Here is a 13748-nt window from a genome sequence, read left to right as displayed (position 1 = left end):
CTAACCTGATTTTATTAACGTAACCTAAAGTTATCTCTAGACAATAGTTGGATAATGAACTGTGATAGATAACCGTCGTGGTGTGAACGCTGCATGTGTGTTCCTGTTTTTAGTACGAGTTTGGAGATACGTTCTTTACAGCACTATAAAACATCAATGAGGTTAGTTACACACAGATAATGCCAATGTAAATGACGTCAGGTTCTCTATTACGTTGCTTCACTAAATGATCCTTGTAGACTGTAGAGGTAAATCATTTTTGTGAAGATAACGAGTACAATCCCGGAAAAGGTCTGAATGCATGAGACTGTACAGGTGTTTACAAAGCCCCTTTGAGTTTTGTGTTTACAGAGTCCCTTGAGAGAGTTAAACTTCCAAAAGAGCATTATGACTATGTACAGGATGGTGCAAAAGTCGCTTTACCGAGAACGTTGTCTTTATCAACATGATCTCAAGTGACTTATGCGCCACTCTGTAATCCATAATTTTCTGTATATACTGTAGTTGCTAGTTCTTCTAATTGATCGCGGTGATTTTTCTTCTCACCTGAGGGCGTAATTATTCTTACGGTCTTCAGGTAAGTCTTAGCTTGGGTTATTAAGCTCTTGAATTTTTCTTGAACTAAACCGCAATTTTTGTTTTATTCCTGACAATATTATTTATATCATCGTGGGTTGATATCCATGTATAAAGATGACTTGGGTGATGCTTAAGACCATGACTTTGCTATACCGTATTCTACTTGTTTTCTTTATATAAATTTCCTCAAGCTTCTCTTCTTTCATTTCTATTAACCCGTGTTTCTTCATCCTTCCCAACTCCACAGATTCGTTTGCCTTCTTTACATTTTCACGAAACATATTTAAACCTCCTCCTCATTATCACTTTGTTGGTGCTTTAACCTGATTTATTACCAAGTCAATGCATTAAACTTGACTAACCTCCCTGACTGAGCACAACTACCCCAACTTCTGCCCTACAAGAACACCAACACACAACTTATGTTTAACGCCATCTGAACATATACAGTGATACTCTTTTTTATTGTTGTTATTTGAACCTTGGTCATGTTACTTCACTCGCACAGTGGCCCACTACAGCCTCTTCATCATTCTAATTCCCTATTTTCATTTCATGTCCACTCATTATTTAGCTTTCCAGGGTCAGGGTGTCGTTTAATAATGTCCAAGGCTTTGTTTTGCCCATACACACTATATAAAAAAATAAAAATAACACACATGTACAGTATACAGTACATAAAACTCATTCACTCACACATACATACAAGCAAACATGTATGATGAACACCTATACATACCAACACTCATACTGTATATACATATTGTCGCACACATACAGACTATGAATCAAATTCACAGAGTTAAATATTCATTTTCAAATACTTGCGTGCGCGCGCGTGCGCACACACACACACACCTGCGATGTTCCCCAGGGGACCAAGATGGGACCACTGTGTTTCCTGATCCTGATCAACGACGTTCTATCGGACACTCCTCACAGGTGGAAGTACGTGGATGACTGAACTGTGGGGGTTACAGTGGACAACACCTCACCGGACTACTCATCGCTACAAGGCACCCTGGACAGGCTACAGGCATGGACTACGGAGAACAAGGTCACCATCAACCACACCAAAATCGTAGTCATGCACATCAATACCGCCACCACTCCAATGCAAGCTCCAGCAGTCACAGTGGGTGCCCATCCTCTCCAGTTAGTGCAGTCTGCCAAACTCCTGGGAATTACCATAGACCACAAACTGGACTGGAAGGCCCATGTTAATAACACAATCAAGGCAGCTTCATACCGACTCTACATGCTACGACGACTTAGGTCACTTGGGGCACCCACGCCAGAGCTGCGGACTATCTACAACGCCTTTATTCTCCCCAAACTAACGTATGCATCACCAGCCTGGTCGTCTTCTCTCAACTCCACCCAACAACGTCGGCTAGAGAAGGTACAGAAAAGGGCCTGCAGAATCATGCTCGGCGCAGACTACTCCGGCTACATCAACGCTCTCTCCACCCTGGAAATGCCATCGCTCAGTGACCTCCGCCACCAAGCATGAGCAAGGTTTGGCAGTGGACTACTGCGCCATCCTCGTCATCGCCACCTCCTGCCACCGGCAGTCCCTCGCCCAGTCCGCCACTATAACAAAATTCAGCCCATAAGAGCCCGCATTAATAGATATAAGAACAGCACCATCCCATCTATTGTTAAAATAATAAACAACTCCTGATTTATGTACTGTACAGCCCTGTAAATGTATTCAACGCTTATCATTATGTCTAAGTCAAATGTAAGTTTGTATATTTTCAGCCACACGCACACACGCACACACACACACACACACACACACACACACACACACACACACACACACACACACACACACACACACACCACACACAAACACACATACATCCTACAGGAGCCACAAAACCCCATATTTTCCCTGGCTGCGTCGCGCCATCTGCCAGTGAGGAGATAATGGAGCAGGTCACTTGGCCTTGGGTGCAGGAGCCACAACAGCACCGTCAGCAGCCGCCCCCTCCCTCACTCAGGTTCTCTCCTCCGCCATTATTTTGACGACGAGCACTTTTTGCCTGCCCGCCTCTCTGCTTGTCGTCTCAATGGCCAGAAAACTGTGTGTAAATATTGTGTAATTGGCACAATGGCGGGAGATGAGACCGAGTGGTAAAAAGTTGGGATTTTGATCTATGGAAAGTTGGTTTAGAGAAGTTTTACCTGGCGGAGGTTGAGTGAGGATGAAGGGAATGTATTTTGCTTAAGACGGTGGTGGAGGACGTCACGACGCCTCAAGGGTGAGTGGAGCGAGTGTCAGTGTTGAGTCACACTCAGAAGAGGCTTCAGCCTGTCACTCACACCCGCACCACCGCTGTCGTCCTCCATAACATCCTCAACAGGAATAAACACATGCAAACTCATCTTCACCTCCTCACCCTGACTGTACATATATTTCGTGTAAGATCACCAGGCTTAATAATGGTGTGTGTGATGCGCGTCCCCTCCAGATGTGCCGTCAACATTTCCTCGTGCAATCATTGATCTGCCCTGAGGCTCCACCACGCAACGTGTTCATTAAACTTTAATGACATTTTACCCCATTCATTCTCTTCACGTCTTGAGTTCTAAAACCAAGGAGAACAAATTGTCTTCGTTTTTGTTGTAAATACTGTACTCCGACCTCTTGACATTCATACCAACTAATTGCTACTCAGCTTCAAAACCTGCAGCTGGAAGAATAACATTTAAGAAGGTTGTTTGTTTTTAAAGCAGCGCAAGAAGTTATTGTGTGTTGAGCCTGTGACGCTGTGTGTGTGTGTGTGGCCTCCCCCCTCACACACACAGGGCCTCGCCACCTTCTCGTAAACCATCACCGACACCTCCACAATCACACCATTTTCTACAGACACCATTACCATCACCCCCATCAGGAAACACCACCATTGTCTGTTAATTTTTACTATTGTATATAAATTGATTCCAATTTAACTATATACATCATGATAGATTCGGTTCGGTTAGGTTAGGTTAGGTTTAGTTAAATTTGGTTATGTTAGCTTATTTTCAAGCTTTTTGAGATTTGTTTCTTGTTTGTGGTGTGAGTTCGTTGTTTAAGTCTGTTTTGAGATACTGTTCTTTTTTTTACTATTTAAATACCCTTTACTTCGATTTGGTTTTGTTTAACTAATTATCATCATCATTACTATTAATATTATTATTATTACTATTATTATTTCAGCACATCTATTAATTTACCCTAACCTAACTAAACACATACGTCAACATTAGAAAAAAAAACCCGTGTAATTGTTGGCAGCACAAAACCTTTAACCTTGAACGAGGACGCTTGTGTGTGTTACCAGTAAAATACCCTAACCTAACCACACCACCTTCTGTTTCGTAACCTGATGATGTTTGTCAATTAATTCCCCAGGTAAAACACACTCTTGTTGCCATATTCCCAGTTTAATATGAAAAGCACACAACAGGTGAGCTAAGATAGAGGTTTAATTAGGCTTTACCGTTGACGACTGTAGGTGTGGTAACTCTGGTGATATATTGGTAACAATTGTTGGATTCTGTTTACATTATTTCTATAGTTGCCTTTAATGACGGTGAAACGTGGAGAGATACCTTAGTAAATACTTAATGATTGGAAGATTAAGTCAGGTCAATACTGGTAACAGACACAAGGACTCAAAACTAAACAAAATTGCGTTGAACAAATATGATACAACGGACGAAGGATTTTGACAACCCTACCGAGACAACAGGAGGCACAGTGTTCATTCTGAAATTCATCGATCACCCCCATACAAACCTCCAGATGAAACCTTACATAAAGCTATTGTAAAAGTGACGAATAAATAACAATATCAAGAGGTTTATATAACTATCAACACTACTATTGTGCCCGATTGATATAAGTCTGCTAGAGTTAGACCTATCCTAAAATAAATTAATAATACTCTGAAGATTAATAACTACGCGGGGGTTATTTTCGATAAGACCAAAGTCGAAGAGTTTATGGAAAATTACAGCCGAAAAAATCGTTATGTACTTCATTATCTAATTTTTGCTGTAGAACAATATACACCATAAGCATCAAGGTGAAAACTTCTGGGGTTACCTGGCAAAGAAGTTTTCCTCGTGAAATTGTCTTGTAAGTCACGTAGTTGGGAAAGAAGTGATTTAAGTATCAAGAGGTAGTAATTAAATCAGCCTTGTTTTGCTCTCAACATGATAATATTTACATCAACCCCCGCCGGAGATATAGACTCGCCTACCAGAGCTGAGTGCTAAAAAGATCTGGTGAAAACAAACTTGAGTAAAACTGATATAAACAAGATGACAAAGTTTCTCGTCCGGTGGAGTTCAGTTCAGGAAAAGTCTTGGAATATTTAATGCAAATGGCGACTGCTGATAAAATTTTGTTCAGGAAAATTAAGTTGAAATAAACTTGTGTGTGTTAAGGGGAAAGGGAGTAAAGTCTGATTAATTAAAAAATATAAATATTCCATCGTCTATTGTTACAATGTGAGGAGAACATGTCAGAAGAACAATCAATAGTGAACAAAGGAGACCCAGAACAACGCCAGATGAAGTTAAGAGGTTTAGATGATGTTAGCGTGTAGGAGAGACTCGAGGCTGAACATTATGAGGGAGGGTTTAAGCCTGTATAATCAGGCACTAACGATGATCACACAGAAACCTATAACAATTGAGTTTATCTAATATACTATAGGAATAGCCGTGTGTGTGTGTGTGTGTGTGTGTGTGTGTGTGTGTGTGTGTGTGTGTGTGTGTGTGTGTGTGTGTGTGTGTGTGTGTGTGTGTGTGTGTGTGTGTGTGTGTGTGTGTGTGTGTGTGTGTGTGTGAGTGTCTGTTCTGGGCAACGGCACAATCGCTTTTCGTCAAACTTCGTAGAAAAATCGCAAAAAAATCGTAGAGTGGAACAAACCTGGCTCCATGTCGATGGTTTCTTTAGGAAGGCATTAATTAACCATTTTATTTAGGCTGGAAAATGATGCAAGTCTACGGACTTGGCGCAGCCCCATTCGCTGTACGCAGTCAGCCGGACAGCAGTTGCACGCTAGCCAAGCATGAGCATTCAAACTTTCACGGGGCACGAAGGGCCCAAGATCACTTGTACATACTATAATAGCTCCATCACACTATGTATACCGTAGCATCTCGTCCATTATCTAATATATCCCTGAAGTGCTCCCCACAGCGCCTCCCTCACGTGTCACCCACAGCGCCTCCCTCACGTGTCACCCACAGCGCCTCCCTCAAGTGCCTCCCCTACAGTCACCCATAGAGCCTCCCTCGTGTCACCCACAGCGCTCCCCACACGTGTCACCCATAGCGCCTCCCTCACGTGCTCCCCACAGTGCCTCCCCACGTGTCCCCACATCGCCTCCCTCACGTGTCCACCTGTCCCCCACAGCGCCTCCCTCACGTGCTCCCCACAGTGCCTCCCCATGTGCCCCCACGCCTACCTCCTCTCCACAGCGCCTCCCCACACAGCGCCTCCCCACTCCGCCTCCCCACTCCCCAGCAGTGTCCCCCACAGCGCCTCCCCCACCCCACAGCGCCTCCCTCAAGTGTCCCCCACAGCGCCTCCCCACGTGCTCCCACGGCGCCCCTCACGTGCTCCCCACAGCGCCTCCTTCACGTGCTCCCCACGCCTCCCCATGTGCTCCCCACGCCTCCTTCACGTGCTCCCCAGCGCCTCCCTCAAGTGCTCCCCATAGCGCCTTCCTCACGTGCTCCCCACAGCGCCTCCTTCCACGTGCCCCCACAGCGCCTCCCAAGTGCTCCCCATAGCGCCTTCCCCTCTGTGCTCCCCACAGCGCCCTCCTTCACGTGCTCCCCACAGCGCCTCCCTCACGTGCTCCCCACAGCGCCTCCTTCACGTGCTCCCCACAGCGCCTCCTCACGTGCTCCCCACGCGCCCCCTCACGCTCCCACAGCGCCTCCCTTCACGTGCTCCCCCACGCCTCCCCTCATGTGCTCCCCACAGCGCCTCCTTCACGTGCTCCCCCACAGTGCCTCCTCCGTGGTCCCCACAGCGCCTCCCCATGTGCCCCCCCAGCGCCTCCTTCACGTGCTCCCCACAGCGCCCCTCACGTGCTCCCCACAGCGCCTCCTTTACGTGCTCCCCACAGCGCCTCCTTTACGTGCTCCCCCATCACGTGCTCCCCACAGCGCCTCCCTGCGTCCCCACAGCGCCTCCCTCGTGTTCCCCACAGCGTCTCCCCACGTGTCCCCACAGCGCCTCCCTCAAGTGTCCCCCACAGCACCTCCTTCACGTACTCCCCACAACGCCTCTTTCACGTGTCCCCCACAGCACCTCCTTCACGTACTCCCCACAACGCCTCTTTCGTGCTCCCCCAGCGCCCCTCACGTGCTCCCCACAGCGCCTCCTTCGTGCTCCCACAGCACCCCCACGTGCTCCCCACAGCGCCTCCTTCACGTGTTCCCCCATCACGTGCTCCCCACAGCGCCTCCCTCGTGTTCCCACAGCACGTCCCTCACGTGTCCTCCCACAGCACCTCCTTCACGTACTCCCCACAACGCCTCTTTCACGTGTCCCCCACAGCGCCTCCCCATGTGCTCCCCAGTGTCCCCACAGCGCCTCCCTCACGTGCTCCCTACAGCGCCTCCCCACGTGTCCCCCACAGCACCTCCTTCACGTGCTCCCCACAGCGCCTCCCCACGTGCTCCCCACGCCTCCCCCACGTGCTCCCTACAGCGCCCCTCCCGTGCCCCCAGCACCTCCCACGTGCCCCCCAGCGCCTCCCTCACGTGCTCCCCACGTGCTCCCCACAGCACCTCCTCACGTGCTCCCCACAGCGCCTCCCCACGTGCTCCCCTACGTGCTCCCCCTCCCAGTGCCCCCCACAGCGCCTCCCCACGTGCTCCCCACAGCGCCTCCCTCCCTCCCCCACAGCACCTCCCTCACGTGCTCCCCTACAGCGCCTCTCTCACGTGCTCCCCACAGCACCTCCTTCACGTGCTCCCCACAGCGCCTCCCTCACGTGCTCCCCCCCTCACCGCCTCGTAATATATCTCCCTCATGTATGAAGTGCCGTCCACAGCGCCACATTATTCCATCCATCAAGCCGCTGCAACATCGTCTGCGGCGCCATTGTCACGATCCTCTTACCCCGCTGTTCATCCTCCTATGCCAGGAGTCTCAAAGGCTCCTACGTTAAGTCTTATCTCTAACTGGAGATCTGAGAACTCCTCCAGCTGTCTCACTTAATCCTCGACACAAAGATTGCAACCAAAATGACGCCGAAATTGCCCCGTGACTTCACCTTGACTTGTGTTGTCTTATCCTCAGTTAAAGTTTAGTGCAATGTCTGTACCCCGCACCGCGTCCTCCCAACAGCCGGGATTCTTAAACATTTGTAACAATCTTCCCCCTAACTGAGAGAGGATGCGAGAGAGGATACAGGAAGAAGTTAGGGACAATTTCAGCTCGACTTCGTTACCATTTAGACGTTCAGACATCCCTATTTTGGGTAAGTCTATACATATTGATCTCCGAGTATGTTAACGCAGGTACCAGGTCTTTGGAGGCTCCCACGTTAATTTTCCTCTATACAGAGACCTGGAATTACATCATTTACAGGTAAGTGTCACTAATACTACGTCGTAAAGGTGGCCGTCGAAACAGTGCTAATATTACAGACTCACGCAGAGACTGTGCTGTATCAAGTAGCATTCTCTTATATCCAGTGACGAGGAAAAACTAACACTTTTTTTTTTAGAATCCTGTACAAGAAAAATTATCTATAGTTACGGAAGAGTCTTAATGCAATCTCGACGCTATGTTGCTATTTTCCTTGGCTTATGTGATCTACTTAGATGCATTAATGTATCCTCAGTTACAGGGGTAAATTTTATGTATGAAGTTCATATATATATGAAGACGTTACGTTGGCTTACAGAGTCACTGGCAGCCCGCTGTGGTGTCAGGGACTTACATGGACACACAAGCAGAGCGCCTTCGTCCAGGACAACATTGAGTGAACTAAAGTGAATAGAGAATGTGGTAGAGGAGGGTACCTGAGGGAGGAGGTGGCTGGTGTGGCCCTGAGTGGTGTGGCTTGTATGGCCTTGGTTGGTGTGGCTAAAGTGGACCTGAGTGGTGTGGCTTGTGTGGCCTTGAATGGTGTGGCTAGAGTGGCTATGAGTGGTGTGACTGGTATGGCCTTGAGTGGTGTGGCCGGGTGTGGTCTTGAGTGGTGTGGCCGTCCTCCCCGTAACCTGCACCATCATTTCCTCGGTATATTTTTTTCCCGACACTGATGACATTTACACTCAGGTGGTGTTTGGTGACCAGGGGTGGGTGGGAGGGGTGGGTGGGTGGGGGGGATGGGGCGAGGCTAATGGTGCTATTGATATATTTGCATTATGTTGTTTATCTAAGAATTGATCACTTACACCCGCCATCGCTACGTGAGGTGAAGCCGCCATGTTGATATATAGTCCGGCATTGTATAAAAGTTTCTGTGAAATTGTCCTGTCCACCTCAGTCTAGCGAGAGCCACAAGGATAACCAAACTTCCATCAAGAGTCAAATATCATGTGAACCTTGATTAAAGATGTAGAGGAAGATCATCCAGCTTCCAAGAACCTTTAAGCAGCGTTAAGTGAAGGTCATCAAGCGTCTCTTCCTTTGTCTTCTTCTTCCACACGTTTACGAGTTGATTTTCAGTCCCTAGAACAGGTTCACTGAAAGGGCTCGCAATTTCTCTAGTATCTTGTATGGCGCTAAATCTGCATTCGTCGTAGCTTATTTCTAACATTCTTCCTGTTCAATAATATCCCGTCAGAATATGTAGCTTGATATAAACCTAACACATGTCTGGCTCATATAATGAATACACTGACAGGAGCTTCGTCATTCCACCGATCTTAAACTTAAGCCACAGTTCACGTAAACCAACATGTTAAATAGTCTGTCTCCTGGCCTTCAGTGTACAGCAAAACATCAACACTCTCACAGTCAACCACAACGACAAGGCTTGACTGCTGTGTCTCTCCCTTTACCTGTTTCTTTATGTGTATCTTGTGTTATGTACAGTCACTCCAAAAATTATCTATACAAAATTGTGTTGAGAAAATATGACAACGAACGAAGGATTTTTGGGAACCCTACCGAGATAGCAAGAATCGCAGTGTTCATTCTGAAATTCATTACCCCCTCCACCTCCCTACCTAGTACAGATAGTTTGTACATCAGATGCACATTAAAAACTTAATATTCTACTCGTTATGATAATTCTAATACATATAAATGCAATATTACAATATATAGTTCATTGCAACACCCCTACCTGGCCATACAGTCCATCTTAAGAAAATTAAAATATATTACAACCACAAAAACCTGAGGAAAACTTCGTCAACAACTTAACTTATTGCTCAGGAGAAGAAAACGAGCAGCGAGGAAGAAAAAGTCCCCACTCTCTTTGCTTTAAGGGCACCTAAGTTGTTTTAATTGTGGGAAGTTCGGAGAGTTCCAAAAACAGTTTCAGCCACCAAATGTGATATTTATTCTGGGGGTACATTGTGGATACGGGACTTCTATTACAATTACCATTACTATTGCTACTGCTACTATTGTCGATACTATTAGTTTAACTACTACTGCTGTTACTGTTGTATTATATCCACTGCTTATACTATCACTACTATGGTGTCATATACCTTTATTATTTTATTTTGACTACTACTACTATTATTATTAGTGCTATTACCACTATTGCTATTACTACTACTACTGTTACAATATATTAACGCTACTACAACAAATACTACTAGCAAATCCTCTGTTAAATATTTAATTTCTGGTATTGCGATTATAATAACTATACTTTTAACTTTTACCATTACTGTTGTACTACGATTAACGATATTATTACAATCACCACTACTACAACTGCCACTGTTACAACCTTCCTTATTAGTATTTCATAAAAAAAACCACAATCAAATTGAGTAACAACTATTAAGCTATAAAAAAAACTAACGTAAAACCACAACGACAACAAAGAAGCCAGATACATGTACAAACAACTACAGTAACAAGGACAGCAGCAACTACTAATCTCACCGCCGCTACCAATACCATAAATGTAGCCATCAAGATAGAGCTACCTAATACCCCTGCCGCTCATAGGTTGATGTCTATTACCAGGGAGCTGCAAAACGTCACACATCCCTCTGTTAAATAGAGTCGAACGGCCCTATAATTAACAGTAGGAGGGACGACCCCAAGGTAGTGATGGAGGTTGTGGCCCGGATCCTCCAGGAACAATGGAATTGGGTTCGATTTCTTGCGTGTCGAACAAGGGAATTCCGAACATGTGATTCTACTCCAAGGTGAACCAGTGCCGTAAAACTCCCGAGCTAACAAACCAGTCCCAGTTTACTGTCCAGTTGTTGTATTGTTGGATGATATACGTGATTATTATTGATTGTTCCGCGCTGCGCTTTGTTTGCTAATTCCCTCTCCTCTAGTTACATAATATCGTGGTAGTTACTCATCACACTCACCCGAGAAGATGTTTGTGGGTCTTGTTGTGGGTTACGTGTGAGGGATGATCAACCTACTCCTCATATTTCTCAGTACGATCGTTTTTCATCTCCTCTCTGCCTATTTTTTGTGGGACTACATTGTTACGTTCACTGTTTAACGCCACCTTACACTACTAATACTGTATTTAGGAGTTACTTTTAGTGCTAACGTTGGTTCTTCCATCACGACAGAGGCAACGCCGTCTGAAATACCCTGGCCCTCAGCGTTTTGTCTATCTCTGCTGCTTCTCCTGGGTCAGCTGGGTCTCGTAGCGTTGTCTGTCCAGCTATCATTCTTATTACATCACAACAACTATTGAAAGTATCTGTGCAATGCATAATTAAGCTCCCTTGATACACGACCTTCCCCTGACACACGACCCTCTCCTGACACACGACTCTCTCCTGACACATGACCTTTCCCTGACACATGACCTTCCCTTGATACACGACCTTCCCCCGACACACGACCTTCCCTTGATACACGACCTTCCCCTGACACACGACCCTCTCCTGACACACGACTCTCTCCTGACACATGACCTTCCCCCGACACACGACCTTCCCTTGACACACGACCTTCCCTTGACACACGACCTTCCCTTGACACACGACCTCTCCTGACATTCTCTACCTTCCCTGACACTCGACCTGACCCCCCCCTCCCCCACCCCCACACAGCGCACCGAGATGTCAGATTGAAATGACAAATGGGATTCTTAGGACCATGAATCCTTGAGACTTTGAATGTGAGAAAGTTTTGAGAGAAGGAGCATCTTAGACTTGAGACATCCAGTGAGATAACAGTAACCTAACCTAACGCTAACCCATCAATCTAAATACATTTTCATGATTTAATGTTCAGTTTTAGTATTTTTATTTAATGTGCTTATGAGTCGTGTATTTCATTTACTACCAATCCGGGAAAAAAAACTTCACCTTTTTCCTATTATCAGTTACCAAGAAAATCGCCCACACACACACCACCAATCTTCAGGTCTAGACGAATAAAAAAACAACAACAAGAATTCTTTGCCACGATTTCTGCAACTTCATTTTAGTGAATTCAACTATTTTTTACATGACTACCAAGCACGATGGATGGAGCGTGCAGGTCACATCTCTGAAGGCAAGCAGGAGGTAATGTTGTCTGTTTTGAGGCGACTAATTTATTTTTATTTACTCTCTCTCTTCCCTTTCTATCTCTCTGTCTCTTTGTCTCTGTCTCTCTGTTTCTCTCAGTTCTTCTTCTCATACGTAAAGGTGTCTTCCTAGTGCTGGTTTGATTAACACTGAGATTAAAGCATACGATAAGTAAAAGTTAATTAAGCTTATATGAATCATCAGTGTTTAGTGTTCCTTGTTACCACCCTAATATGGCCCACCACTCATGTTGCTGTTACTGCTGTTTTGGTCAAGATGCTGCTGTTGCTGTTTCTGTGTTCGTTGTTGTTCTTACTGATGCTACTGTTCCTTCTGTTTCTATTATTGCTGTTACTATTATTACTACTGTTGTTACTATTCTTACTACTTCTGTTACCGTTTCTATTACTGGTGTTGCTGCTATTCTTATTATTTCTATTACTGTTGTTGCTATTCCCACTACTGGTGTTGCAGCTGTATCAATCACCACTATTACCCTTTCCCTCTTAAACTCACACCTTCACAGTGTCGCAGGTAACGACGGCCGGCCACTACCACCCATAATCTTAACCGGACCAAACAACACGTGTGGGCAGGTGGGGTCAACACATACAGCAGCTGTGAGGCGGGGTAGCGTGTGAGCGTCTCCCCTACACTGACGATCTTTACAACTGTCAACAATTGCTAATGTTAGTATTGTTAATGATTTTCTACCACTGCTATTATCTTGATTAGTTCTACCTGGGGATTTTTCTTTTGGGTTCTGCAGGTGTTAAAGTAATTTAACAGGTAGATCTTGATTATAGCCGTCTAATAGTTATGTTCTTGTGGCAACTACTAACAATAAGTGTCTGTGTGTTTGTCTTATACATCTGTGGATACAATAGAAATAAGATTGTTATTATTACTATTATAAATTTTAACAGACATTTTTATAACTACTGTAATATAAACAGTTGCTAATACCAATGACAAGTTGCTTTGATTACTACTACTACTACTACTATTATTACCACTAAACTACCATTATTTAAAATTTTACTTCTACTTACAAAACATCTGAGACACCCGTCGTGCTCGCCCGCGGTGTTGTGTACTACACTTGTACAACACAGACTCGTGAACATAAAGTTTAGCACAGTTTATCTTTGTTCCTCCCCCCCCATCCCCCCTCCTTCTGTGTTTGTCCAGGTGCTCAAGATGAAGATTAATAGTGAATTAATGTTATTATAGTGACTGCATGTATGTTTTTAATGAGCCTGACCATTATCTCTGGCTCTCTTCGATACTTTTATTTATTTACATTGATATTACTGTCAGGACTTTTTTCGGTTAATACAAAGTGAGTTGAAACAAAAGTAAATATACACGCACATTTTCTGTCCATTTGTCGTTACACTGTGGCTCTTACAGCTCTCGGGGATGTGTCATAACTCTGGTTTACTCCCGTCGGTTCA

The 13748-nt window shown here is 45.3% G+C and overlaps 1 protein-coding gene across 1 annotated transcript; it reads left to right on the top strand.

The window, feature by feature from the left end:
* Positions 1–2698: 2698 nt before the first annotated feature.
* LOC121874127 (vegetative cell wall protein gp1-like) lies at positions 2699–9168 on the top strand. The gene is made up of 4 exons (XM_042378082.1): positions 2699–2721; positions 6172–7472; positions 8125–8194; positions 9102–9168. Exons 1-4 carry the CDS (start codon positions 2699–2701, stop codon positions 9166–9168), a joined length of 1461 nt encoding a protein of 486 aa, XP_042234016.1.
* The last annotated feature ends 4580 nt before the right edge of the window (positions 9169–13748 follow it).

The sequence above is a fragment of the Homarus americanus genome, unplaced genomic scaffold (genome assembly GCF_018991925.1).
Source record: "Homarus americanus isolate GMGI-L3 unplaced genomic scaffold, GMGI_Hamer_2.0 scaffold49667, whole genome shotgun sequence".
NCBI lineage: Eukaryota > Metazoa > Arthropoda > Malacostraca > Decapoda > Nephropidae > Homarus > Homarus americanus.
This window is presented reverse-complemented; position numbering and strand designations above follow the sequence as displayed.

Bases quoted from the DNA above. Each gene is read 5' to 3' on its own strand.
- LOC121874127 (XM_042378082.1), top strand. From the start codon at position 2,699: ATGGCGGGAGATGAGACCGAGTG. The intron at 2,722-6,171 runs GTAAAAAGTTGG...TGTCCCCCACAG, and splicing joins GCGGGAGATGAGACCGAGTG to CGCCTCCCCACGTGCTCCCA. The intron at 8,195-9,101 runs GTAAGTGTCACT...TGTCCACCTCAG, and splicing joins TGGAATTACATCATTTACAG to TCTAGCGAGAGCCACAAGGA.